Genomic DNA, 27,999 nt, shown 5'->3' with positions numbered 1-27,999 from the left:
CTTGGAATCAAGCAAGGGAAGGTGTTTCTATGTGTTTGATTGCTTAAATTCTTTATAAAATCCAGCAGATCAAGCTTTGAAGCTTTGTTAGTACTGCTACCTTTTTTCACTGCCTGCTAATAATCTTCTCTCTTATTTTGAAGCTCAAGATTGCTATAATGGTAAGTACAGGTAGGAAAGCATAGAGCAGTAGGAAATCCGTTGTGAACCGGGATAATGCACCAGGAAAGTTTTGTTCAATGAATTCGATGCCACGAGTGATTGGACATGCAGCATTTATCGTAGTGGAACCGTTGTCTCCATCTGTCGAAAGAAAAAGATAATTCCTTCAGTAAGTTAATCAGTAAAATTAAAACTCAGGCTTCGCTATCTAGGTTCATACATTTAACTTATCTAGCTTGTTATTTTAATGATGAATTAAGCCCACATCTACAGCTCCCACCCTTTTGGTGTTAAGAACAGTCATACTGTGTGTTTCTGCAGTTAATCTAGGCCACATTATTCGAAGAAACAAAGAAAATGTCTCTAGAGCTTTCTGTTTTGTTCATACCAAGTAAATGAAGGGTCTAGAGGGGCCACACTTTGGCCAGTATGATAGATGTATCATTCCCATTAAACATCAGCTGTTAATTACTACTACCAAAGTCATGGAGTCATTTTCTAACAGTTGTTTTTATGGTTGTATTCAAACAGTTGCCACCTACACTTTTCTAATGAAGGGAGGCAGGATAGATTGATGACAAATAGTGCATGAAGGATATGTAGCCTTGGAGAGAAGCACAAGCACCTGCCTGCAAAGCCCAAAATATCTCATGGCTGAAGGATAGCTCAAAGCTTTCCCCCGTTGACAGATTCACATCATCCTTCTAATCCTTCCAACCTGACTGTAATGTCTTTCACTTACCTTGCTCACAAACACTGAAGCGCAGCCTGACAGAGCAAAGCTGCTCAATATTTGCCATGCTAATATATTTGAACTGAAGCCTCACTAGAGTTAGAGGAAATGTCTGGTTGGGTGTTACGTGCACTCCCTGCACCGATATTCGATCCTGTACCATCTCTTCCTATCGCTACTCTATTTGTGCATAAATAATAAAAGAATAAAAGAACAGCTGAAGAAAAAGATGGAAAACTGAAAGAATGAGGAATGGTTGAAAAAAATAGTTGGACGATTTATCTACCTTGCAGATACAGAGTTACAGTACATTTTTTCCTAATCAGAAAGTTCAGGATGTTTTAAACAACAAGTTTTCTTTAAGTTATCAGGACAATTTTGTTGTTCAAGGAAGGAAAGGAATACTTCTGAATACTTACTACAAGTAAAGTTTAGGCCATGAAATTCATTGACTACCAGAATCTCACTGCTGTATTTTTGAAAGGTGAGAAAACTGAGTATTTGAAAAGGCATTGGCATTTCTTCTATGGTCCTTTTAAGAAACAGAGAAGTTAAATTGTCATTTGCTACATTCCAAGAACCAGTTCTGCCCTAAATTGAAACAATCTCTCTGGTTGTAGGAAAGTTACAGGAAGAATTCTTGGCTGTAAATGTCAGCTTTTCAAACATGAGTTTTATTTCAGTGCTAAATGAGACAGCAACTAAAGTTCTCTCTGACATTGGTACAGCGTCGTAACATTCAGTCCTAACTTCTTGTTGGTGCATCGTAATGTTCCTTCACATTTATTAAGCTGTTTATTGATTTAATATTTGTATGTAGTTGAGTTTACACAAATCAAAAAAGGAACCTGAAAAGTTGAATGACGAAACTGGAGAAGAAGATTATAATAAAATTGTTGAGAACAACTTTTTTTTTCTAAAACCAAAACTAAAACTAAAACTAATGTGTGAAACTTCCAGCAATTATTAAAACTGGTAGGATTTTTTTTTTGGTAGAATTCGCTAATAAGGACAGCATTTCATACAATCATGTTGGCATAAGTAAAAGAATTCAACTGAGCCAATAGATTTGAATTGCTCAATTTTATCTCCAAGTCATATGCCATTTTGCAATAATAAATAAACATTTTAATATCTTTGCAGATATCTAAAGTTATTATTTGTGTGTGTGTATTTAGTACAAAGTCTAACATGATTAGATAGTTTTTCCTCTCTGGAGATAATGGCTGTACTTTTGTTCCCTTTCTCCTCTGCATCACTGCTCTGAAGCAATACGGATTTTTCTTGAAACTCATCTATCAGTATTTTAACATCAACACCATCATGAAGTAAAATGTTTTCCTACCTTACGAGTCCAGCTCCCACTACCACACCTGCTGAGTTAAGCAGCACCACTCCACTTTGGACTATATTTGGGTTTTGAATAACCCCAAGCATCACAAGGGTGAGCAGTTCACCAATTACATGGGACGCAAAGACAACCGCAAAGAAAATTCCAAATCTGAAAGGATCAGGATGCAACCCTATAGTCCTGTACAAAAAAAAACAACAAATGAAACAAGGGATACTTTTAAACAGTTTGGTTTGGGATGAGACTTGGAAAGTACCATTTGTTTTTGTTTTCATTCATTTCTGCAATCACTGCTCATTAAGGGTTTATCCCTTAGCTTTTTGCATGTTTGACAGAGCCTTAACAAAAAGTGCATCAACTTAAATTCATGACGTAACTGCAGATGTATGAGCTTTCTCCATCTAGATTAAAGAGGGTTATGTGAAGATGTAACCGTAGAAAAAATGTGTTACATCAAGATAACCACCATGCCTTTAATGACCCCCTCAGCTAACATCCTCCTCCTTTGAGCCCATTCAGTAAGAGTTATTTATAGGTCATATATTTAAAGAACACGTTTATGCAGACAATTAACAGATGGAATCTTGCACTTCTGCACTTACACGTAATTGTAAAAACAGCTGTACTCATCCTAGTTGAATAGAAGGCTCATTGAATTCACCACTCCTGTAAGTGTGATTCATCCAAATGCAATATCTTCCATACTTTTACATTCTTAAATACACTACACACTGTTCCTTGCTTTTCCCTCGCTTAAGGAAAACTGTCCCCCTCCAATTTGTCCTAAAGACTAAAAAGTGAACAAAGCTAGCAATTGTTTGGCAAACTTGACAGATGATAAAACCTGTAATTACACAGTGGCATTCTACATTTCCACTATAATTCATTCCAAAATTGCCTCATACCAGTACATACCATGTGCTCTGCTTAGCTAGCAGGCAGCTACTTGACACTTCATATTCATTGCTCAAATGAATATCAAGAGTCACAGGACTCTGTCATATTTTACAATCCACCACACCCAAACCATGGCCTTAAAGTAGAGCTGTTAATTTTTTCACAGGATTTCCTGTAGCATGTAATGCTGAGAGTCTATTATAAACATGAACATTGACTCTTCATGCACTAAACAGTCAGCAAGCCAGCAGGTATTTAACAATCTCTAATGACAGATGAGAGCAGACAGAGCAGCTCTCCAAGCTCTCCTAGCATTAAATTTTCCCCTTCTCTGAAACACTCTAATACAGAGCCATATAGATAGAGACTCACAAATTTGGGATAGGTGTAGAAAGAGAAGAAAACCGAAAAGGACAGAATAAAAAATCAACACAGAGAAGAGAAAATCAGAGCAATAGAATGGTAGGAAAATATAAACTGCTAGAATATTCTCCAGCTAGAAAAATCTATATCATATGATATCTATGTCATATGAGTGACAAACAGCTTGGGACAAACAGTAACTTGTGACTCTCAGGAGCTCCACAGACCTTCCATCAGGGACCCTAAAATACACTTTCCAAATCACACCATCCTCAGAAATTGGCTCACTGGCATGCAGCAATGCAAGTGGTTGAGTGAGCAGAGTGCATCCCAGCACTTGCTCAAGGGAAATAGTAACAGGACTTTGAAGGCAGTACTGCCTGAGGCAGGCAGCACTAACAGTGTGCAGAAATACACACCCAGGCAGTTAAGGGGACCTAGGGAAATTTTATTCATATCAGCCCCAACCTATCAAAAAACAAAAACAAAAAACCCCACCAAAACAAAACAACAACAGAAAAAACACCAAAACCAAAATCATGCTCACATGTCCTCAAACCTGGAAAATTGGAAATTTCTGTCTTGGGGCTTTAGTCTTTTCATCTCAGAAACCTTGCAGACCAGTTATTGGGACCCCAAATGAAAACGAGGTGGTAAATGCCTATGTGCCTGAGCACCTCCCTTTATTAGCTCCTACAGAGCAAGAGGAAAAAGAAAAACACTGATCTGTATTCACATGTTTTTTCTAGATAGGAAAACAACTATTGCAGGATCCCCCTGGCAGATTATCTCCTGGTGCAGAAGTTCTAATTCAACAGTCGATGGGATTTTATGCAATTTTACTTAATCTGTTTTCAAATTAACAATGGTATCCTGCTGCAAAGCTACAGCAGAACAGCTCCTGCATCCATTGCATCTTTTACAATAGTTATCTCGAGAACCAATTCTGCCAGCCTTACATACTCACTTGTTATTACTTTTGTGTGTATGTGCATTCAAAGTTTGACCTACATGAAATACAAAGCCTTTCTGCAAATACCTCAGCAACTCAACTGGTCTTCAGCAAGACTAGCGAGTTCCTAAGGGCCACTCAACTCCCTGATCCTATCTGACACCTCCTGTTACAAGTGTACATCTAATCTTAACGCTGCCTGAAAGAGAAGCGTTAGAATTGCATAATCATTCCTTAAATTTTCTCTGTGATCATACTGAGAGAAAACAGCACTAAGCCATGCAAGGAAGCTTACTGCTGACAAAGGAACTGAAATAGGTACAAGAAGAAAACAACAATCCATTTGATGGTACAAGTACTTACCAGTACATAAAGACGCTGAAAATTACCACGCTGAGAATACTGAAGGGCAGGATATGTATGATATAAGCTAAAAGCATTTGCCACTTGTGATACAAGCCATCTTTGCTTTCTTGGTCGCTGATAGCACGTAAAGCTGGGACTGGATTAAATACGATTAAATATATAAGAAATAAATAATATTTAAATAAAGAGACCAAGACCTGTTGTCACAAAATTGACATTAAGCACTGAGACAGCTTTGTGCATTTATCAGAAACGTTCTGTTTAAACCACCCTGTTCCCCTCTTCCCACTGTGACTGCAAAATTTGGTCCCTGCAGAATTTTCTACATTGAGTAAAACAGGTCTGAGGAGGCAGCATGCACTCTTCTCTTTCTGCAGATACAAATAAAGTCTTGGAAAAGCTGCCACCACTGGATAACGTACTGACGTGCTCTGATCTCAAGGTGATGTCAGCAGTGTACATTCCTGACATGAGCGGAACAGTTTTTAGGGTTGTAAATGCAAACTACTGTTGGTCTTTGTGTGACTAATCGATGGTAGCTGTAAGTGAAAAACCCTTTAATAGAAACATAATCATCACATAATAGTCTTAAACCTAATTATCCTTCCTTGCCCTCAAGACTGTTTTGTACTTCCACCCTTTCCTTGTCTTTGTGTTTGATCTTACTTAAGGCTGTAAATTCTACACCTAGACTTTGTCCTTTAATGCTACGCACAGGCTTTCAAAATAATGTACCCATATCCAGGTCAGCTGTGAAAACAAGTGGTGGGGATTGCCCTGTCCTTGGAGTCATACAAGGTCAGGTTAGAGGGACTTTGAGCAACTTGATCGAGCTGCAGGTCATCTAGTCCAACTCTCCTGCAATAAACAGTTGGTCCAGATGACGTTTAAGAGTCCCTTTCAACTCAAATAGTGCTATGATTAGGGGCATGCTGCTTCACTAAGCGCAGTGAACATGGAGTTTCTTGGACGTATTAATCTTCTGCATTGTGAAGCTTGCTGTTGCTTCACTTTTGAATTTCATGCTTCCCTATCAACTCTTGAATTACCTAAAACTGTAGGAATTCTTTAAATGACGATCTTCACAAGCTACTTGCTCCTAGTTACAAAATAGTGGCAGCAATACCTGCTGTTGCAATAGTAGAGGACAGAAACTCACAAAGGGCAGCAGCATTGAGCATCCCTGTGTAGGGGGGAGCACTCACGCACTGGTAGAGGAAACCCACGCGGTTCTGTACTGCTCCTTTTTCCAGCTCAGGCGTTAGTCTAAGAAGGAAAAATGCTACAAACAAGCCAAACAGAAGATTCTGGAGGAGACGCATAATTATGCCCATCTTATCTTTAGAGAAATTTCTTGTTATCCTCCTGTTAATGAAACAAAAAAATAGCAATATACCTCTTAGTTATGACTGACCATGTGCTCATACGACATTTAGCTTTGAACAAATCTTACATACAAAATATTCCTCCAAAAAATAAAAGACAGACAGGCGAAGTGATAGACTAAAACAACAAAAAAGTCTGTTGAGTCAAACAGAAAAAAGCCTGAGAGATTAGTAAATAAGGAGAACAAAGAAAAATGATTTTCTTTAAAAAAAAAAAAAGTCTTACCTTAAAAGAAACCATAATTTGGGAAGGGTACCAGGTGAGTCTTTGTTTTTGAATGGTATGGGTGGAAGGTCTTTCATAAACCTTGTTCTCTCAATGGCTTCCAGTACTTTCCTAAAGATCTCCGAGTTTTTGTAAGCTGATATAATCACCTGAACCCTGCTATAGGTTTCAAGTTCACGTTCCTTGCTTCGAGTGTCCACAGAAGTCAGATCCACTGTAAATTTACAAAACATTTAGCATATGTGCATCACATATCATATATAATCTTTGCCCAGAGAGGTTGTGGATGCCCCATCCCTGGAGGCATTCAAGACAAGACTGGATGTGGCTCTGGCAGCCTAATCTAATGGTTGCAAGCCCATGGTAGGGGAGATGAAACTAGATGATCTTTGATTCCTTTTCAACCCAGGCCATTCTATGACTCTATAATGATTCTATCTGTTCCTCCCTTGCAACAAACCTTTCCATGCCTCTATCCTAAAAGCTGCAAATAAAAGGTTGACTGAAACGAATGAAGTTTCCTTTCCTACTTCCTTTCTATTTCAAGCAGAATGAATGAACGACTGTGCAACCACAATAAATCTCTCTGTTTTGTGGCCTCTGTAGGACCCTCAAGGCTCATGTGGAAATGCAAGGACTTAAATGTTCCACAGTCAGACCTTCACCCTTCTTCCTGTACACCTGTGAAGTGCTACTGCTACTGAAACAAGACGGATTCCCAGCTGAGGATGAAAGGTGATCTACTCTTAAGGTTTGTATCATCCTTACATGGCAGTTTTAAAATGCTATGTTCATTTTCAAAAGACAAATTTACAGGAGAAAAGAGTATCTGCAGCCCTTGTCCAGCAGTCTCAGTTTGTCCTCAAAACTGGAATCCTTATGAATATTTGCTAGTGTTCTGAAAACTGGAATTTAGCAAACTGCCCTTAACAGTGAACTGAAGACTTCATTCTAAACATGAACACTCAAAAATGGGCCACACTTTATAAAAGCAGCTGAACGTGACTTGCTCTAAGACACAAAGGAAACAAATGACAACCAGGTAGTTTCCAAAAAAAAAAAAAAAAAAGATGAAATAGACAAGCCACGATACCAAAGAGCTAATGCCTATCATGTTTTTGTACTTTCTTTTTTTTTTTTTAATTAAATACAAAGCATGCAATGTTTCAACAGTATAACCCATGCTCAATACATAAGATCTTATTTTCCTCTGCTGCTGGTGTAAATGATATCAGAATCTGTGCCTTCATTCACATCATTAAACCACACAAAAAATATAAACTACCAATTTTCAGAAGACTAAATATTCTGATGATTCTTAGCTCTAAACTATATTTTTTCCTTTTCTTGTCACATTCAAAGGTTGACATTTGAAGAATGCAGTACTTTCTTTACCAGGCTGTTTTAAAGGTGGGTCTAAATCTCAAATCATCTATGCATTTGAAGACTATTCAAATTCATGAAGACAAAATTATCCTCGCTGTCACACCAGTATTTTCAGCTTCATCCCATTCCAGCTTCATGTCAACAACCATCCTCTCTTCTCTCTCAATTTAGGATGCCATTTAGACAATAGAAAAACACTGCCTTCTCTGAATGTGCCGTTTTTCTGAACGCAGCTTTTTGATTGGTCACATTCTCTGGTTAACGTTCAGCTATTATTGTCAGAAATCAGCCTGCATACCAGATTTTAAAAGATACACACACAAATGTACGCATAGACATACTCGTTTTTTCCACAGAGGTCAGGTACACAGATGCCCTGCAGTGGATCCAAGCCTCATTTTAAAAATCTGCTACAGATACTTCTTCCATCCTGAATTAGTAGAACAGAACTCAAAGCTTTTGCAAACAGCCTGTTGTCATCATCTCCAGAAGAATCTGTCCATTCTACTTAAGTAGTTCACCCTGGTATTAGAAACTCCCAGCACTTTTTGAAATCTCAGCATTTGCTCCCTGGTCATTTTCTAGTTTTTCTATCCTACCCAACAGGCAATGACTTTGTTCACTTTTTTTGGCATCAAAAACATCCATGAATGCTTTCCACAGTTTTGGGATCAAATTAATAACCTTATGTTCAATGGATAGGCATAGAGACATGCCATCAGGAACCCAGAGGTTTAACAAATTTAGTAAATACAAAAATTTATTTTTCATTGCTAGCTTATTCCTTTCTGCTGTGTTTCATTCCTACTGCAAACTTTTGTTGTTTCATGTTATCCATGCACATGTGGATGTCCTCTTTTCGTCTCTGAGCTGAGTACAACTCAGAGTGGAGTCAGAGAAAAATTCAAACACATTCCTATCTATGGAAAAATCTTTATCTTGGGAAAAAAAAAAAACCTGTTCACTTTACCTGAACAACTTAGATAAACTTACCATAGAAATCAAAAGGATTTGACTGTTCAGGACATGAATAGCCACAGTTGCTAAAAAATGTGATCATTTCCATAGGGTTCCCGCAGAAAACCATTTCTCCAAAGCTCATGATGGCTATTTTGTCAAATAACTGTGGGGGCAAATTAAGATTGTAGCAATACATACTGGGAAGAAGCACATTAATTCTTGAGTACAGCTACTGTCTTGGTAATAAAAATGCTTTGAGGGGAAAAACAGATTTGACACATTCAAACTTCCTTAGTATATTTCTGTCAAAGGAAGTTTGTCCTTTCTATCACTCCTCTCTATGGTTATGCAAGATGACACATTTGTAAGCTCTTAAAAGCTCTTAGTAAGAGCTCTTAGCTCTTGTAAGCTCTTAGTGCTTCTCAGTGTTATTGGAGCCAGCAGTGTACAGAGCTAATCCAAGAACAGAAATAAGATCTGAGGACTTCTGACTTCACTTCTAATGTACCTTCACTTACTGACTTGCCTCCTTTGGTGCTTAATAATCTCAGTCTGCAAAATTCCCATACTATTGGGAAAACTATCCTGAAGCATTAAGGACTTTAAGAGCACTGCTCTTTGGGTATACATTTGATAGCACAGGGCTCCCAATAGCTGTGCTCAGCAAGCACCAGGACCAATTCCAGTCCAGAAGAGCACCATCACTCGCAATTGCTTTGTGATCACTCACACTAAATTTATTCAGCCAGAGAAGTGCCTTGCGTTCATGGAGTGGTGCAAATTCAGAACAGTCTTGGGAAGGAAGACCATGCCACACAAACTATGTGAAGCTAGAAAACTTGAAATAAAAGCTTTTTTTCCACTTGTATTCCAAATCATGGCTTCATCCTGATTTGCAAGCATTTGTAACAATAAATAAAATGCTAGTTTTCACAGTGCCAGCACACATGGGGAATTTAAATGGCTTCTCCCAGTGTTTTGATTTGGATAGCAGCATAACACAAAGGTTATGCACACTGTGTCAGATTTAGTGGCCCAGAGCAGTGTGTATCCTAATACGCACTGCAAGTGGCAGAAGGCCAGATCTGTAAAGTTAAAGACAAGCCTATGTTTACACGGGGTAATGTTATAGAGAATTTTAACACACCTATACTTGATATTGCCCTTTTATTCTCAAAAGAACTTAAATACTAAAAAGGATGCTAAAAAAATCAAATGCTGAGTAGATATCCTTTACCCTGAAGAGTTCTGAGCGAGGCTGATGAATGGTGATAATCACAATCCTGTCATTGTGTGCAAGTTCCACAAGCAGTGAGACGATCTGGTTTGCAGTCAGGCAATCCAGCCCTGTTGTTGGTTCATCAAGCAGCATGACCTCTGTTTAATGGTAAGAAATAATATTAAAACTCAGGTAAATTGAGAGCAAATGTTATGACTTCTGCATTTGAAGCAAACTTGAAAAACGCTATAGAAATTACTGTACATGTGAAGTCCTGTGTGTAACACAGAGCATGCACATTCATTACTGAGGCTTGGTATTTAATCTTTATTTAGCTTCAATGGCTCAGGTTCAGCTACTGGGAATAAGAACATACAGAACTACACAACAAATAAGAACATAATGATTTTTTTCTAAGTTCAAGTGAAATCCATAAATTAGCAAAATAGGTCTAATGTACACCTCCTTCTGAGAATTGTGGTAAAATTCAAAATGTATACAAATGTGAATATGGCTGAAATATTTAGCTAGAACTTATGATCTGAATTAAATATACAGATAATGAAATTAATTATGAACCAATCGAGAGTTTCATGAGAATATGGGATGTATAATTCTATAAATGAAAGCAGTTTTTAAATTGCATTTTCTTCACAGCTTTATTGCATATGGAAGGGTAAAAATTACAGTCAAATCATTTAGTTTCACGTAGGTGATATATAGCACAGAAAAGGCAGTTCAATCCTAGGGTTTAAATATAGGAAAGAAGATTTTTCTCTTTAGGTTTATCCACACAGAATTACTACATTATGAGCTTAATTCTCTGTTACTCAGCTTCAATTTTCATTCACTAGACTTTTTTTCTTTACACTAAAATTAAGACACATGGAAGCACGGTGTGTATCAACATCTGGCTTCTTATCAAGGAAAAGACCACATGAGAGCTGTTATACTCCTGAACAATTGACTCTCTTTTGTTTCTTTCTTTTCCAAGTGAGCAAAGTTCATGTGCAGACTGCCTTTTTGACCCCATCGAGTACACACATAGATGGCCCAATGTCAGCTGCTCCACTGCAAGACTCAGTGCTTGGATACGTAGGGCTCTAATTGGTTCCATAAGCCACAAATAAATATGTCACAACTAACATTGCACATGTGGGAAGGGCAAGCCCAGAAAGAGGTAAAAGAGTCTAGATGCATATTCAGTCCTTAAGATTTTAGATTTCATTCCTTTCCAAGACCAATAATAGGTTAATGACAAACCTGAATTATGGCTTATCCATCTCCATCATTACTAGGCTAGCTTTTAATGAATTACAGATTAAAAAATGTATTTGTATTTTAAAGTGGGCTAAGGAAATCCATGGCAGAAGCACAAAGTAGCACTGCTCTACTTTATGTTCAAAATCCTCTTTGTGGTACTTACTGGGATCTTGTAATAGCTGAGCTGCAATTGAGACACGACGCCTCTCACCTCCAGAAATTCCTACATATATTTGGCTTCCAATTATTTTGTTGGCAATGTGGCTAAGACTCAACTCAGCCATAACAGCATCGACCTGAAAAATAATTCCAAATTAGAAAGACCAGTGTTCAACTCAGATACCAACTCAGATACTCAGAAAAACAAAAACTGAAGGGAAAAAAAAAAAGGCATAATTTTAAGCTAAGACTTTCCCAGAGTGTTGCTTGCACCCATTGTAATTGGAAGGATTTGGACCTGATTTTTATTACATTATTTTTTATGCAGTATTCTAATTACTTTTACAAATATTTTTTCATTTCTACATATTCTAAAATGAGTAGAATTTTAGCTTTGCATGACATTAAGAGATGAGGTCAGAGGCTAGACATTAAGAATAACGTGCTAGTATGGCTTCCAAAATAAGGGAGCAGAAAGGCAAATCAATTCTGGAGAAGTACAAAATACTGAGTGGAAAATGGGTGAAAAAAGAAGAGGTCAAGAACCTTTGATTAGGAACTTCTGAGCTGAGGACAAAAAGCACCCTCTAGTAGATGAGAAACATGCATATTTTATCGAAAAGGCAGCTTGCAAGCAGCTCAGTAGAATGGTGCATTTCAGGGCTGCTCTGCATAGCAAGAGAGCTCCCCAAGAAGCCAGAGTAGTTTTAGTGTCAGCTCCGCTGTTCGAGAGACTGCCCAGCATACACAGCCTTAAGCATTACAGTGAGCTGGGTTTCCCAGTTGGCCAATGGGAGCTGAACTCCGTGCCAATAACATCTACTGCAGCAGTAATTGCTGCAGCTTTGAGCCAAAGTTTTGTTCCAAGATATTTGCTGGGAAATAGGCACAAGCTCCCTGCAGAGGTGGTGAGCATTAGGGAGTCTATCCTGCTCATTGCTCAGCAGAAGGGTATCTCTCCAGCTGCAGAATAAGGATTATGAAACTGCATAAATATAAACCACAGCCATGGATGAAAAGTGCTGCCAGTAAAAGCATTTCATGATGTCATGTCTGCATTCCTAGCAGAAGATGATAATACACAGACCTTCTTCTTGATGAAGTTGTTGGAGCACTTCTGAAGAGCAAGTAAAGCTGTGTAGGTCAGAGACTCTTCTATGGTGAGGAAGCTTAGCAAAGCATCATTCTAAGAAAAAGGTGAAGAACAAGCAGCAGTTAGTCCAGTAGTAATTAAGATACTGCTTTTACTCACAGTCTCTCAATTCATTCATGCAATTTATTGACTGCTTTGTATCAAAACTACTAGTGAAACTGCGGTGGGAATACACTGTACCCTTACAGTAGCAAATACCTTTTTTGTTTGTTTGTTTGTTTGTTTGTATTTTTTTTAACAGAAGAGGAATCACAGTACACACAAACAAATGTGGAGATTAACCTGTGGCACATAAGAGAAGCAATCTCTAAAATGTTCCTTCTTCAAGTGATGCCCATTCACATACACTTCACCAAAAAAATTGTCCTTATCTTTCAGTCTTCCTGATATTGCATCCAGGAGTGTTGTTTTCCCAGATCCTTTCAAAGAAAACAAATCAACCACATGATGAGATGAATTTTGCAAGACATTCAATCTCAAGAGCAACGACATCACTTGGATGGAGACATGTGAAAATAAGAAAGCATTAAACAAAGTCTTAACATGACAGTAATAGGAAAGCAATTGGGAAACTAGAATAAGTGTGATTAGCATTTATTTCCCACATTCACACTTTATCGTGAAACATGTGCATTTGGAGGTAACCTTATCTTTTATTGAAGTTGTAATTGCTAGTTAGATGGCAGAAGATAGAACTCTGGAAACCAAGTGTCACGTTTTCACAAAGCAGGGGTTAACACAGCTGCAATTTCATTATTTAAAGCACAGACCTCAGTCATGTTCAGACTACTGTGGAAGTCACCCGTAATAACTCTGATTTTATTTCTTTGAACATAGAGGAACAACTTACCAGAGTTTCCTAAAATCCCCATAATCTGGCCACTCTCTACATGAAATGAAACATCTTTAAGTATTTGCCGAGTCCATTTTGTATGGTATAAAGGAACTTTCCACCAGGGGCCAACACTCTCTCTTGGAAAACAAATATCAGAAAGGAAGAAACATTGATGAAGTAAAAAGTTTTGCATGACACACATACACAGAACTTCAGAAATCTCCACTACATGCCCCACCACGAGGCGGGCAGCCCTTCCACAGCTCTCGTTCTTCACCAGCCCAAGGCCAAGCCCACAGCCCACCTGTCCCAGCCCTCTCCCCTCCTTTCCCGGGGTCGGGGAAGCTCTCAGCAGGGAGGGGCTCACCTCGGCTCCAGGATCCCTCGTCCTACCTGACACTGTAGGAGACCCCCTGCACACTGATGCAGTTGGGGGGCTGTGCCGCGGCCTCTGTCTCGCCTGCCTGCCCACTGCTGCCACTCCTCTCCAGAGCAGGAGACCCTCTGCCCGACATCCTCCGGCACCAGAGCCCCACGGGCTGCTGCCCTCACGCCACCAGCCAGATGCCTGCCACTGCCGCCATGCCTCAGCTGGGATGGGGGCAGCTCTCGCTCCTCCTAGAATGGAGCAACTCACTGCCCCCAGCACCCGCCACCCTGGGAAGTGCCTACAAGAAAACAGACTGTCTCTCTGCACTTTCTTTTTCAGAGAGCAACTGATAGCAGCTTCAGCTAATCGCCTATCTGATGTACCTTTACCCCTAGTTGTCAGTGTCTGGGAGGAGGGGAGTATTTCCCAGTCCACAAGGTCACACCTGCTGCAGAGACACCAGGGCACTGCTCTGAAGGTGCTTGGAAAGCTCAGAAGCAAGGAGAGAAGGTTCCCCACGACTCTGCAGGAGCCCATCACCGAAGCAGCACAGGGAGCAAGGTCCTGTGAGGCCAAGATGAAGAAAGCCCCTGAGAACATCTCTCTGGAAGGTGCCAACTGGAACCAGGACACATGCACGAGCTCATCGGTGAGTGAGAGCTGCGAGAGGGCTGGCTGCGGGCTGCTGGGAGGCAATGCCCAGTGCCCAGGCTTCCTCCAAGGACTGCAGAGAAAGCTGGCAAGGTCTTAGTGTTGCTTTTCAGACAATTTAGTATCATGCTGCTTTCCAGTGCGTACCTAGACAGGAAACAGGGGAATGGAGCTCTTCCAGCAGCCCTCAGCTGAAGCTGAAAGTTACATGACTTGGGTGAAATGAGAACTCAAACTATAAATCCCTGGAAGAGCCTTAGCCCCTGTTATGACAAAAGACACAGGGGTTAGGATGATCTCTGAATGCTGACTTAGGATAACGTGCCATTGCTCCATTATTTTACAAGACATTTCTTCAGCAGAGATGGTGGGTATCTGGATATTTTGGTTGGTTAAATTAATACCCTGTCTGATTATGATTAACATTTTCTTACTGAGCATTCACTGTTTGCAGCTACCATTTGCTCTTTATAAGCATAGACATCAGCAAATTATCTTCTGTATGTGTGCAGTGGTGAATTAACTGATTCAGGTTACTATGGTACAGTATGGATGAATTAAATAACGAGCATGCTCGTGTGATTTTTAGCTGCCATAAAGTACCAATTTCAATACATACCATTTTGATCCAGTAGACATTAACACTCCAACAGTCACCCATTTCTTCTATAGTAATAAAAATAGAATAGAATAGATTAGATTCATCTCCTTATGGTGGCATAGGATTTAAGCTCCATTTCAGAAATAGACTCATTTCAACTGAAAGATGAGCACAGCATAGCATACCTGGCCCTCTGACATATCTTTAGAACAAACTGCATTTCATGCTGGCTAACAGGTAACATTTCAACCCTTTGCACTTTTGTACTACGGAAACTTAACAAAACTGGTATATCCCATTGCACATATTTCCATTTCTATTTCTCTATTTCTTTTTTCTCTGTAATCAAATTTTAATAGCTCTTTAGGTATTGCAATTAACTGTTGTAACTAAGCTAGTGCTTTCTCCACATCAAGGCCCAGGACAGTATTTTTTGTTCTGAAGAAGATAACAGCCTGTATTTCACATACAGCGGAAAATCAAATGTTCTTGAGGTCAAAGAACTCAACTACCAGGTAAACACCCTACTTTATGCAATTCCCTTGAGCAGGGAACATATCCAGCAGTTCTTCTTTCATTTTGTAAGCTATTTTAGAAGTAGAATAAAGTTCAAGTTCATATAAATGTTGCACAGTGAAATATACAGAAGTTTTGTAAGAAGGATCATGCTCTTGGTTGTAGCATTGGCTACATGCTCCACTGTAAACATATCTAGTAAAGCTAGAGGATGGCACAGGAGAAGAGGTCAGTTTATAGGCCATTTTCTCTGTCTTAAGCTAAATTACTCCTTGGAGGATGGAAGTGGAGCGATTTTCCATCCAGCCAGAAATAGCAGGAGCCTTTGCTGGCAAGAATGTGTATGCAGGAGATGTGGCAGGATGACATGGATAACAAATATAAGGAGGATTTCAGAAAACTAGTGAAATTTGTTGCCTCTCTCTGTGCCATGGGGCATCTGAAGTAGGCTTCATAATTTCCAGTTTTGAGTAATTTTAAATTGTATTAAAAATTAATAATGTCCAATAGCAATACATTACAGGACAGATAATTTTGGCGATTAACAGAAATAAGGAGCAAAGGATGAAAAACATACACGCCTCAAAGAGAATTTTTTTTCTGTATTTCTGAATATTAGGAATATTATTTTAACTAATTCTCTGCTTTGTAACGGATTTGAAAGCACTTACCGTGAAGTAGTTTATTGTTTGCTTTTATTCTTTGTTAGGTTAACCTGGCATCCCAGATTCCGTGGTATGAGAAACTCACGCAGATGCAATTGCTATTGCCCTGGAACTCAGGTCCTGATTCTCACGTGACAATAATCCAGAACTTGAATTTAAAGGTTCACAGTGGTCAGATGCTAGCTATTATAGGAAGCACTGGTAAGAGCAACCATGTTTCATGATTTGATCAACCCTTGGATAAAGCATAGACAATTGAAAACAATACTCGTCAGTCCTTTGAATGGCAAAATCTAGCTGAGAAACAACTAATAGAAATGTATCACTTAAATACATCATTAAAAAGTTAAGTGTGAGAAAACAAAGAATCATACTGGAGAAACATGTACTATGAATTTGTTTTCAAAACCAATTTTTCCTATGACTTGTATATTTGCTCTTTGTTCCCTGCTGCCGCTGTGGTTTGCACTCTCACCTCTGTTGCACGTGAAGCAGCTTCACGGCTCTCATGAAAAATAAACAAATGTAGATTGCAGAGCTCACCCAGTAACATAGCAGATACGAAGCCAGATCCTACAGAGATCAGTGGCAACTGGTAGAGCATAGCCACAAATAGCAATTCCCTTCGCATGCAAACAACCCTTTGAGGATAAACTACCACCTTCAGATCAATTAATGTAAAATTTAAGAAGATAATTCCTCTTCTGTTTGACTTACAGTGTCTTAAAAACAGGTCTCTGTTTTTTTTCCCCCATGGTCATGTGGAATTTTTCTGAGCACATACCTGTAATGAAAATGAAGTTGTACGTTAGAGATTCCCCATAATAAATGAAAAAAGCTTATGATGAAATAACATACTGCGATATAGATACACCACTGTTAAAAGGTAACATGCACTGAACACATACCCTTTTTAGCAGACTAGTCAAACTATTTGTAAAAGCTGTTTATCATCTATTTTTTCAAATGCCTTAGTAAAATGGGTTAAACTGCTGATGAGTTTCACAATGTCAATGGCAATCAATATGTCACTCTTAAATTGAGCAATACATACTTCACAGATGGATGGATTTCCTTTTCAAAGTGTACACATTAGAAAACAAGTGTGGAGTTAATCTTTTAACAGGAAATCTGGAAATAAATGACATCTAATCATAATGAGAGAGCTCTGTGTTTACCTCAAGTATCATACAGCATAAGGGAAAAAGTCATTTGCTATTTAATTCCAAATAATATTTTGATTACATTGTTTTCATTTTCTTATCTCTGAACATAAGCCAGCTTTTCTTAATTATTTAAATGACTTTTTGTCTTATTCAAATAATAGTAATTTCTATTTGATCATGATTAAGATTTTTATTGTCAGTATAATCATTCGATGCCTTAGTCTTTCAGATGTTACAGCTGCCATTTCTGAATCCACAGCTCCTTTCAATAACTAAGATCATGCAGAGTGTTTAGGTGACAGCCCTGCAGCCAGGCCAGGATTCCACCTTTCTGCTATCTCTCCAAAGGGTAAAAGAAAGGTGACTGGGGGGACAAGGAGAGATCTTGCTTCTCACATTCAAAGAGCTGTCCTCAAAGCCCATCCACCCAATTCTCCTGAGACATGACAAAGATTGAAGTTGTGTCCTCTGTTCTGGAGGGGACAGATCTTCTGAGCATGAGCTTGCAGTCCTGTGTCGGTATTCTCTTTCAAGACCATTCTGTATTTGTTGCTTTAGAAAAGCAAAAGTGAGGGTTTAGGAAAAGAAGTTAGGGAACGAAAACTTCTGTATATAAATAAATCAGTTTTCAAATTAATGTTCTAGAAATGTACTTATTTTCCAATTTTGATTGTTCTAGCTGGCGGAAAGACATCCTTGCTTGATGTGATAACCTGCCGGGATCATGGGGGCAAAATCAAGTCTGGTCAAATCATGATCAACAACAAACCCAGCACTCCCCAGCTTGTCAAGAAATGCATTGCACACGTGAGGCAGGATGATCGATTGCTCCCCCACCTGACTGTCAGAGAAACGCTATTGTTCATTGCCAAGCTGCGCCTTCCGGAATGTTTTTCGGACTCACAAAGGCAAAAAAGGGTAATTGAGCTGTCGGGAAAAACAGAGTTATCAAAAACACATCTGACAGAAGTTACCCAATAGATTCAGTGTATTTGGAGACAGAACAGCTATTCTGGTACTTTTAAAATTTAAATTATGAGTTATAAACCTTTTTCTTATTTTCAAGATAGAAACCAGCAATTGTCCCAAAGTGCATAAAAAATAATGATCTAGAGAAAGCATCAGGGAGGCTGAAAGAAGAGATAAGTTGCTTATCGCTGAGCAATTTTTAATGATATCTCTAAAACCAAGATTTGTTTTCGAGTGGCTCTTGATCAGACAGCACCATAATATCCGGATGAATTTTAACTATTTTCAGCTTTTTCTGTACACGGTTTCATTTTTATTCCCCCAGGTGGAAGATGTAATAGCAGAGCTACGGTTGCGGCAGTGTGCAAACACGAGGGTAGGGAATGAGTACCTCCGTGGCATTTCAGGAGGCGAGAGGAGGAGGGTGAGCATCGGTGTACAGCTGCTCTGGAACCCAGGTGAGCAAAACCCAGACAACTTCCTTGTGCTCACCACAAACCCCTGGGGGAATTAGTTAGAGAACACAAGAGAATGCAGGGGAAAGTCATACATAAGTTTGCAGGGAGGACTCCCTGGAGGAGTCCTGGAGGGATATTTAGCAGCCCTTCTGCCAGCTTTGCCAATGGAACAGCAGTGACAGAGCCAGGCAGAATCCCCTCTGGAAGCCTCCACTCACCATCAATCAAACTACTGAATATTGCCAGAAGTCACCCTCACAGCAGTGTTCCAGTTTGTGCAAATCTGCATGAGGTTTGTCTTTTCCTGACTGTATGCCACAATTTACTTTGGAGGCTTGGTTATCTCTTATAAACCTTGGATTGCTTTTCTTTCTTTCAACCTGACCTATTCACAAGTACAATATTAACAGTGAAGGTCCTTCTCTTGGCAGCACAGGAAGACATTGCGCTCTTGTGCAACTCTGACATGGCTGGCTTATGCCAATAGAAAATGCCCATCCTCTTCAGTAGAAGCAAAAGATGAGGCCAAATCTGCAAGTGATCTTGCAGGAGTGAATTCCCGACTTGCCCTTGTATATAACAACAACACAACAGCACTAATAATCTTGGCTGAGCCTCTTGTTGCCTGACATTTCTTTTCATCTCTTCTACCTCCACTTGGAAATACTTGGAAATGGATCTGAAAAGTTCTAGTTTATATGGAGTTAAACTTCTGCTATTACCATGAAAGCAGAAGCCTTTTTTTTTTTTAAAGAGATTTAAGAATATATGTGCTGGCACTCAAGTAAAAAAAGTAAAAAAAGATTAGTTCAAGTAAAGACTTTTTTACATTTCAAGCATAAGTCATCTCCCTCATCACAGAAAATGTCTTTATACAGACATTGTCATTACGTTCCTTAACAACATAAACATTGCAAAGCAATAAAATCCTTGCAAGTTTTTAGCAATCATTTGCAAAACAACAGCAACAACAAAAAATTTAAGCATATGCATTAGTCTTCATTTGTGGATGTGAACAGGTATGAAATAGACCACAGGTTGTAAGGAGAAGCAATGTAAAGTAATAATCTGAGAATTTACACAGATAATGTAATAAATGTAAGATCTAAATTTTTCAGCAGTTAGAATATAAAACTATTACTACTGCATATTCACATACTTGATTTTTGTACAAAGTACAAGAAATGCAGAAAAGAATGTAAGTTTAATGAAGAACTTAAATCTTCATCCCAATGGAGATAAAAAACATTATTTCCAATAGGAGCAAGACAACATTTAAAAGTTACTCTTAGCTATTATATTCAAAAGAACAGAGGGAAAAAAAAGTTGTCATGATTGAATATTACATGATTCTAGTATGGAATACACTTTAGAATTTTTAAAAGGAATGTATCTGTGAGATTTCATGTGCTAATAACTTTTCACTTAGAACATATTTTCCAAATCAGCTAAACTCACTCTCTTTGGCAGGAATACTGATACTTGATGAACCCACATCTGGACTGGACAGTTTTACAGCACATAACCTTGTGATAACATTATCCAGACTGGCCAGAGGAAACAGATTAGTTCTTCTTTCACTTCATCAGCCTCGGTCAGATATTTTCCAACTGTTTGATTTAGTTCTTCTGATGACTTCTGGAGTCACTGTCTATTCTGGAACAGCTAGAGACATGGTCCAGTACTTCACAGAACTCGGCTACCCCTGCCCAAGGTACAGCAATCCTGCAGATTTCTATGGTTAGTATCAAGTACTGTCATAAAAAAAAGGTTTTTAGAAGTCATTTGCTTTTGTGGGTGTATCAGCAAACATTGACTTTTATTGACCTGCTTCAGACATGCCTTATCACTGACTCAAATCAATACTGTAGTAAGGTCAGGTTTTTTATACAATCTGTATTTGTCAGTACAGGAAATGGAATGAAAAATAAGTAGAAAAAATCAATTTTAAAAAATCCTCCTCCTAACCATGCCAGATGTAGCAACTCTTTCACAAGCTTAGTACACTTATTCCCAGGTTTCAGCTTGTTGAAACTTCTACCCTCGCTGAGAAAGACTTGGATGAGCTGATCAATTTCCTACTGTAGATAGTTCTCTGAATTTGATTCAAGAAACACATGGAAAGCTAGTTTCTCAGGGGGAGGAATAATATGCACCTGGAACAGTAAATGGAAAAGAGGAGTGCTGTTCAACAAAGCATATTGGAAGGGAGGAATAAAACCAAACATAGAACAGTACTTTTTGATTCCTCTCCTCAAAGAAATTTAACTACACAGTCCAAATCCATATCATTCTTCTTTTTTTTTTTTCCTGCATCATTCAAAGGGAATCTCACCTTGTTGGTCTAATGGCAGTAGTATTTACCACAGAGGCTGCCTTGGCTGCTTTCATTATTGCCCTCAGGTCTTTGCATTCAAGTTAGCAAGGACAACGACCGCCATGCATCAGAGTAACCTCTTTGACGTGCCTATGTGACAGCCAGTTCTTATCAGCTGTGCACAGATAAGACAGAAATTAATCTTAATATCAAGTCCTGAAAAAAAAGACCTTTGTCACCAATGTGGTTCAGAGCAGTCCTGCACAACCTTAAGGAAGTCCTGCAGCTACTCCCATACGAAAACAAAGTCCTTGGGAGACAAACTCCCTACCAATTTGGAGGCAGGGAGGGATGAGAAAAGAAGGTGGAAGATCATTGAGTGCAATGCACAGAGCCACAACTGATAGGAAGGGTGGAGAATACAGGCAGACGGAAGGTAGAAATAGAACACAATGGCAGAAGATGCCACGGCAAGGAGGAGTACCTGAAAGAAATACAGAAATACAGAAACATACAGAAATACAGAAGTGGGGTGGATAAAAGAAATGGAGGACCACATCAGAAGGGAGGAGTTAAATAAGGTAGATTGCAAGTCATTTTCCTGATGCACTTCTGCTAAAGTGTGGTTTGGAGAAGATCAGCTCAACGATAGTAGTTAACAAATATGCAGATTCACCCAGAGAGCATCTGTAAAATATCAGGTATTGTCACTCTGCACTGAAAGTTAGCACTGGAAAATACTACTGTTAGTTTAGATTTTGAAAAATATTTTGTTGAATAACAACATTTTTTTGAAAAGCTAAATGAACTACCATTGCTGCTACTATGTCCTCTTTGGTTAATATTCTCACTCTTTCTCAGTATCCACCTGAAGTGACTAACAAAGTTTTAACCATTGTATCTTAATTTATGCACACAGGTCAGTGTGTTCACGATGAAATTTCTGATTCTAAACACATCATATATTTATCGCATCTGTAGCATACAGTATCGTCTCAAATAATATCTTGCAGTTGACCTGACCAGTATTGATAAACACACTAGAGAAAAGGAGATGGAAAGCCTAAAAAGAGCAAATACTCTTGCCAGCTTGTTCCAAGAAAAAATCAAAGATTTTGATGATTTCTTATGGAAAGCAAGTGAAAGTGACAGTGTTGTGACCACTACCAGCAAGCAAAGGTAATTAAAACAGAGCCATACAACAAATGTGGAATAACTGCTACAACCTCAGCTAGTTTCATTTCCTTTTAATTTCTTTTGATCAGCTCTCATTTAAAACCAGAAGAGGTTATCAACATGCCATACCATTCAAGTGATCAGTTACCAGGAGTCTTGAAACAGTTCACTGTATTATTAAGGTAAACTTATTGCCAACTAAAACAATTATATATTGTGTCCATCTGTATTTTAAAGCATTAAGAAGTACAAAATGTGAAGTGAGAACATGCTGAAAGTGCTTGGCCAGCAATAGCAAGCTATGGAGCAGAGGTGTTGCTATACTAGATCACCCCAATCCTCTGAGTAGGGCAGCAGTCCTATATGCATTCCTTTTTTCTGCCCCAGGAGTCCTTCCAAACAAAAATAATCGCCAGATCACATTGCAGCATGTTTTGGCAGCAGCAGGAGCCTCCAGGCTCAGGAATGTGCATCCCAGTTTTGGGTACCTCCATTCTGATCTCCATGCCAAATCAAGGTGACTCAACACTTAGCAAGCCTGGGCAGCCTTGTGGTAGGCTCAGGCATTGCTATCCTCATGCTTCTGCCTCAGATTTGAAGCCAAGGAGGCTTCAGTGATTAGAGCAATGATGGATGGACATTGATAGTTGAGATTCATGCTTCTGTACTCAAAAGAAATATAGCCAACTTGCTTAATACAAACAGAACATCACTGCTAGTATCAGCTGCTATTATAGGCCCTTAAAGAAGACACTTCTCTTACTGAAATAATTGCTTCCGAATCTCCAAAACCACATCTTCCTCCTCACTGAATTCCTTCAAGTTTTCAGCATTTCAGACCTGAAAAGCTACACTACAGGTGCTCAATAGCTTTAATTAAGTTTATTTATTTTTTAATTCACTCAAATAATGTTTGGAAGCAAATAGACAAATTCCTACTCAGAGTTAGCAAGTTCAACAAACTGACATTAGCAGAGCATTTGGAGCAATATATCTGAATGTAACTGGCATTAATACCTTATGATTAATGTTGCTGTTTTCCTAGTCGTCAAGTCTCCAACGACTTCAGAGATCTTCCAACATTACTAGTCCATGGATTTGAGGCCCTTGTCATGTCATTATTAATTGGATTTTTGTACTATGGACATGAAAGCAGACTCTCCATTCGTGACACATCAGCACTGCTGTACATGTTAGGTGCACTAATTCCATTCACAGTGATTTTGGATGTTATTGCCAAATGTAAGTGTGAACTTTATTGTAAACGTTATAAATCAAATTCAGAAAGTTCTTTAATCAATGACAAATTACATTTACTAAATGCAACCCTAAGGTGAAACCAGCCTGTTTGTTTCTACCCTGTAGGTCATTCCGAAAGAGCAATGCTTTATCACGACTTGGAAAATGGAATGTATTCTGTGACCCCATACTTCTTTGCTAAGGTAAGTGGCTGCATCGCCAGGAAATGCATGCAGATGGATTAGAAAATAAGCAGTGACAACACATAGCCTTGTACAAATAATCATGCTCACTTTAGACTTTTTTTCTTCTGTGTCTGGCACCGAAGGCTATCATTTTTGCTTCCTTGGTGCTAATAGATTAAACCTCACACTATTTTAGGTCTGTTGCCATGTCTCATGGCTGAGGTTTCTGAGGTTCTACAGCCATAACTTGGGAACTATGGAAGTCAAATTTAGTGGTTTGTCAGTTTTATATAACTTCTTATTTCATTAACTAGAGCATCTTTGAAAGTTTGATTACATTTTGATCTGTAAAACAGAGTGTTCATATTAAATTGTACCAATAGCAAAATAGAAATGGCAAAATGCCGTTAGATTTCCAATAGTTGTTTGGATCTGTACTGATCAGCAAGAAACAAATGTATTAAATGCATGAAGAGCCAGATTTTCTGGAAATTTACTAAGACTTCAGAAAAATTATATTCTCTTTTGAATTAGGGTTTAGAAGAAACCCTTCTTTGTGATGTTGCCACTGTGAGATGAGTTCTGCCTGCCATGGCATCTGTAATTTAGGTTTCCATTTCTGCTCAAGATTTTAAATGCTTATTAGTGGTTGCCAGAGAAAAATATTCTTTGCATTGTGTCACAAAAATTGCACATTATTCATAGAGGAGTAGTTGTGATTTGTTACAACGCTGGTATTAGAGGATGGTACCAACTCTCTTTGGAAAAAATAATCATAGCAATACATGTATATAGATTTACATACACATGTATCTACATATGTATATAGTCCAGGGATATATATATGTAGAGCTGTGTATTTCTACACATATTTACTTTGTATATGTAATTTTTTATATACACATCTATAATTATATATATTAAAATGTATATAAATTTATATATACATATGTATACATTTATAATAAACATATATATGTAAAGATACACATATTTAATATATTTTCAGATATTTGAGAAACTTCAAAACATATGCATACATACTTTTTTTTTTTTTTTTTTACAGCAAAGTAAGTAGATGCTAGCTAGACTACCTCTAGGACAAAGAAGGGATCAATAACCTACTTTAGATTTGATGTCACGCTATCTTCAACCAAGCTTGGACAAAACACAGACTCACAATAGTCAGTAACAGTACTCCTGCTTGCAGGCACACTAGTTCTTAGGGAAAGTCTCCTCAGTTCTTAGAAACAGCAAAAACTGTAACAAAACAAGATATCTAATCTGTAACAAAAGGCCTAGTGACGTAACGATTAGTTACAGGAATCGTCACAACGATGGAAAAAATAGCAATTGCATTCTAAGGGGGCCTGAAGTTTTCTAAACAGTTCATAAATACATTAAGGCACATCTCAACATTTTGTGATTGTTGTGTGACTTATTTCTCTCTCTCTCTCTCTTTTTTTTTTTTTCCCCTTCCTGAACAGATTTTGGGGGAGCTTCCTGAGCACTGCGCTTTTGTTATAATTTATGGGGTTCCCATCTACTGGCTGACAAATCTGTTTCCTGAAGCAGAACATTTTTTGCTGAACTTCTTCTCGGTGTGGCTGGCTGTATATAGTGCCCGTGCAATGGCACTTTGGGTGTCAGCGCTGCTGCCAACGTTACAGCTCTCAGCTTTCTTTGGCAATGTCCTTTTCACTTCATTCTACCTGAGTGGTGGTTTTGTGATAAGCCTGGAACAGCTCTGGACAGGTAAAACAAATCTCCCAATATCCCTCCGAACTGTAACACTGGTGGTTTGTATCAGCAATTGGTTACTGTGTGGCTGAGTCTCATGAAGGAAAATACCACCTTTAGAGTGAGAGTGGAGTTCATTTTATATTAGTTTCTCCATCTGGAACCAAGATAATGATAAGTTTGGTCCAAAAAAGCATTATTGAAAATCTGGAGTGTTACCTGGTCTCTTGGGTGAATTATATTTAGTAAACGAAGATTGAACTCCAGTGAGGCTTAGCAGACAGCAGGAATTTGATGGATATAGATATTAGCTTTCTCCTAATTTACATCTCCACAAAATAATATATTTCGTCCAATAATAAACTCTCATACATTTACGGTCTCGGGTTGTCAAGAAGTTATGCATGGAAGCAAGACTGCAGTTCTGCTTATTTATACACATATTTCCTGCCTTTTTTTTTTTCCAGTTCCATATTGGGTTTCTAAGGTATCTTTTCTCAGATGGAATTTCCAAGGCATGATGCAAATTCAGTTCACTGATTCCATATATGATATGACTTTTGGGAACGTTACAATTAAAATTCCAGGAAGACTTGTAAGTCACTCTCTAATAAAAATCTCAATAATTAATCCATTAGAAAAAAATGTTGTCAGTTCCTAATTTTCTGTTCTCTGGGTTACAGGTAACCAAGGCTCTGGGTCTGGATTCAGAGCCTCTCTACATAACCTACATCATCGTTGGTGGCAATATTTTCTGTTTCCTGCTTCTATACTATCTATCATTAAGGTTCATCAAGCAGAAATCAAACCAAGACTGGTAACAGCAAAGCATGAAGCTGGGGCAGCAGGTTACAGCGTCTCTTGCAAGAGAGCGTGGGAAGCCCATAAGCTTATTTTTGGTGGGCACTGCTGAAGTGCTGGGAGAGCAGGCAGTGGCTGAGCAGTGCTGCATGAAGTGAGTCCACTTCGCCACAGGATGGCAGCAGAAGACCAGCAGTTGGAAGCCAGCTTGTTCTCTAATCAGACAAATTGCAATAAAATTGACTTTTTTTTAAATTTAATTTTATTTGTTGGACATTCAGGTGACGCCTAAGTAAGTTAACTACTACTTGAAATATCCTAAGCAATGGGCTACTTATTTAAAAGGGCCTAACCTAACACTGTAATAGCTGATGTTCCAGGCCACACAGCATTTGAATGGATGGTGATCCTACAGAGGTGAGATCAGCACACATGAAAGACTACTTTCTGCAGCTTGTATAACACTCTGCACTAATACAAACAGTGCAGAGGAAAGCAACGTGAAGATTTCACTGCGAAGCCTCAAGAGAACATGCAAGGATGAAAAACTCAAGTATTAATTAGCCTGTATTGTTTCTAATTGTTTGAGTGTTTTAAGATTTCACCCTTGTGTTCCAGTTAGATGCTGTTGGTGCTCAAAATAAATACTTTCTCATTGTATATATGATTTCTTATAATATATTTTTATCTTACCTCCTTGGGTCTGTTTTTACAGCATAAATACCCATCAACTTATTGTTATTAATCATACCTTTCTCCCTGGCAGTGCAAATCAGCAATGTGCCAGTTTGGGTTCCTAAGATTCTCAGGTAGGAAGTAGCAAAACTGCTCACTGGTAATTGAAGATCTAATGATGCAATCTATGAAATGCTGCACTTGTGCAGCTTATTAAGTTCAGCCATAAGGCACAGTACTCAGAAAAATAATAAATAAATGGCTGTAATTCACACACAGTCATGCTAAGTGCAGGTGCAAATTACGAGTACAGATGTTATGAGCAATTTATAAGATTAGCTTGCTTGATTTTAAACATTTGGATGCACATCTCTGTGCTCATTCACATCAGAAATGCAAAGTACATCTATTCTACTTCCATTTACTGATATGTTGCACGTAGTGCAATTGGCTTTAATGCCCTGGATGCTGTTATGTAAATCTATTCATTTTTAATAATAATAATAAAAAAGAAGAAACTGAGATTAAAACGGAAGAGCATCAATGTTATATTATTTCCATTTAGCAAGAAGGGCTGCCACATTGCTTTCCACAGGTTCAACACAGTAATAAATTCACAGGAAGCCCCCAGTCTAAAGATGTTAGGCAGGTCTGATAGAATAACAGCTTCAGCTCCAGGCAGCAGCAGGAATCCAAAGCACTCCAAGGTTTTTCTGAGGTGAAGCCTACCATTTCTTTCTGGTTCTGCTGCATTTGATTTGGAAGAATACGCTTGATCTTACCCTAGTGCCATTTTGAAATTATCAGATTTTCATTCCTTTTAATGGCAAAGCCAATTCTTTCAGTCCAATTCAGCATCATTAAATTGTCAGAGTAGCAGCTTCCTGTTTGATTCTTAATTATTCCTTTTTATTATATTTGAGACATTCAATTTTTTAAAGTGGTTTACTCTTCTTTGTAATGATCTGTTGTGATTAGAATCTCTTTTATATTACTCTGAAGTTTTAAGGGTATATATTGGTACTTCTAGTCTAAACCTCTATTTTCAAGGTATTTAGAG

The 27,999-nt window shown here is 38.5% G+C and overlaps 2 protein-coding genes and 1 long non-coding RNA gene across 5 annotated transcripts; 1 reads left to right on the top strand and 2 right to left on the bottom strand.

The window, feature by feature from the left end:
- Nucleotides 1-18: 18 nt before the first annotated feature.
- ABCG5 (ATP binding cassette subfamily G member 5) lies at nt 19-14,145 on the bottom strand. Of its 3 annotated transcripts, none has more exons than XM_042826769.1 (13): nt 13,804-14,144; nt 13,426-13,547; nt 12,858-12,994; nt 12,510-12,608; nt 11,427-11,559; nt 10,019-10,158; nt 8,815-8,944; nt 6,436-6,649; nt 5,951-6,189; nt 4,822-4,960; nt 2,241-2,426; nt 1,315-1,427; nt 19-303 (listed from the first exon to the last, which is right to left on the bottom strand). In XM_042826769.1, the coding sequence occupies exons 1-13, from the start codon at nt 13,923-13,925 to the stop codon at nt 107-109; spliced, it is 1,971 nt and encodes a 656-aa protein (XP_042682703.1). In that variant the 5' UTR covers nt 13,926-14,144; the 3' UTR covers nt 19-106. The 3 variants fall into 3 exon arrangements, with proteins under 3 accessions (XP_042682703.1, XP_042682713.1, XP_042682721.1); XM_042826779.1 differs by having other exon boundaries at nt 5,984-6,189; XM_042826787.1 differs by lacking the exon at nt 1,315-1,427 and having other exon boundaries at nt 145-303; nt 13,804-14,145.
- On the top strand, nt 14,019-26,924 carry ABCG8 (ATP binding cassette subfamily G member 8). Its single transcript, XM_042826754.1, has 13 exons — nt 14,019-14,429; nt 15,449-15,547; nt 16,258-16,414; nt 18,059-18,297; nt 18,674-18,806; nt 20,277-20,546; nt 22,137-22,302; nt 22,389-22,481; nt 23,345-23,541; nt 23,665-23,741; nt 25,211-25,478; nt 25,931-26,058; nt 26,147-26,924. The coding sequence occupies exons 1-13, from the start codon at nt 14,034-14,036 to the stop codon at nt 26,282-26,284; spliced, it is 2,361 nt and encodes a 786-aa protein (XP_042682688.1). The 5' UTR covers nt 14,019-14,033; the 3' UTR covers nt 26,285-26,924.
- On the bottom strand, nt 15,052-17,046 carry LOC122164653. Its single transcript, XR_006170283.1, has 3 exons — nt 16,931-17,046; nt 16,220-16,448; nt 15,052-15,097 (listed from the first exon to the last, which is right to left on the bottom strand). It is a non-coding gene; the product is annotated as an uncharacterized LOC122164653 (long non-coding RNA).
- Nucleotides 26,925-27,999: the final 1,075 nt, after the last annotated feature.

This window comes from Centrocercus urophasianus, unplaced genomic scaffold (assembly GCF_019232065.1).
Source record: "Centrocercus urophasianus isolate 14NV4802_14NV808 unplaced genomic scaffold, USGS_Curo_1.0 seq_10, whole genome shotgun sequence".
Lineage (NCBI taxonomy): Eukaryota > Metazoa > Chordata > Aves > Galliformes > Phasianidae > Centrocercus > Centrocercus urophasianus.
This window is presented reverse-complemented; position numbering and strand designations above follow the sequence as displayed.

Excerpts from the sequence above, each read along its gene's own strand:
- ABCG8 (XM_042826754.1), top strand. The coding sequence starts at position 14,034 with ATGGAGCAACTCACTGCCCCCAGCACCCGCCACCCTGGGAAGTGCCTA. Across the intron at positions 23,742-25,210 it reads CCCCATACTTCTTTGCTAAG|ATTTTGGGGGAGCTTCCTGA; the intron begins GTAAGTGGCTGC and ends CTTCCTGAACAG. Across the intron at positions 25,479-25,930 it reads CCTGGAACAGCTCTGGACAG|TTCCATATTGGGTTTCTAAG; the intron begins GTAAAACAAATC and ends TTTTTTTTCCAG.
- ABCG5 (XM_042826769.1), bottom strand. The coding sequence starts at position 13,925 with ATGTCGGGCAGAGGGTCTCCTGCTCTGGAGAGGAGTGGCAGCAGTGGG. Across the intron at positions 4,961-5,950 it reads CTCTACTATTGCAACAGCAG|TCCCAGCTTTACGTGCTATC; the intron begins GTATTGCTGCCA and ends TATTTAATCCAG. Across the intron at positions 1,428-2,240 it reads GTGGGAGCTGGACTCGTAAG|GACCATAGAAGAAATGCCAA; the intron begins GTAGGAAAACAT and ends GTTTCTTAAAAG.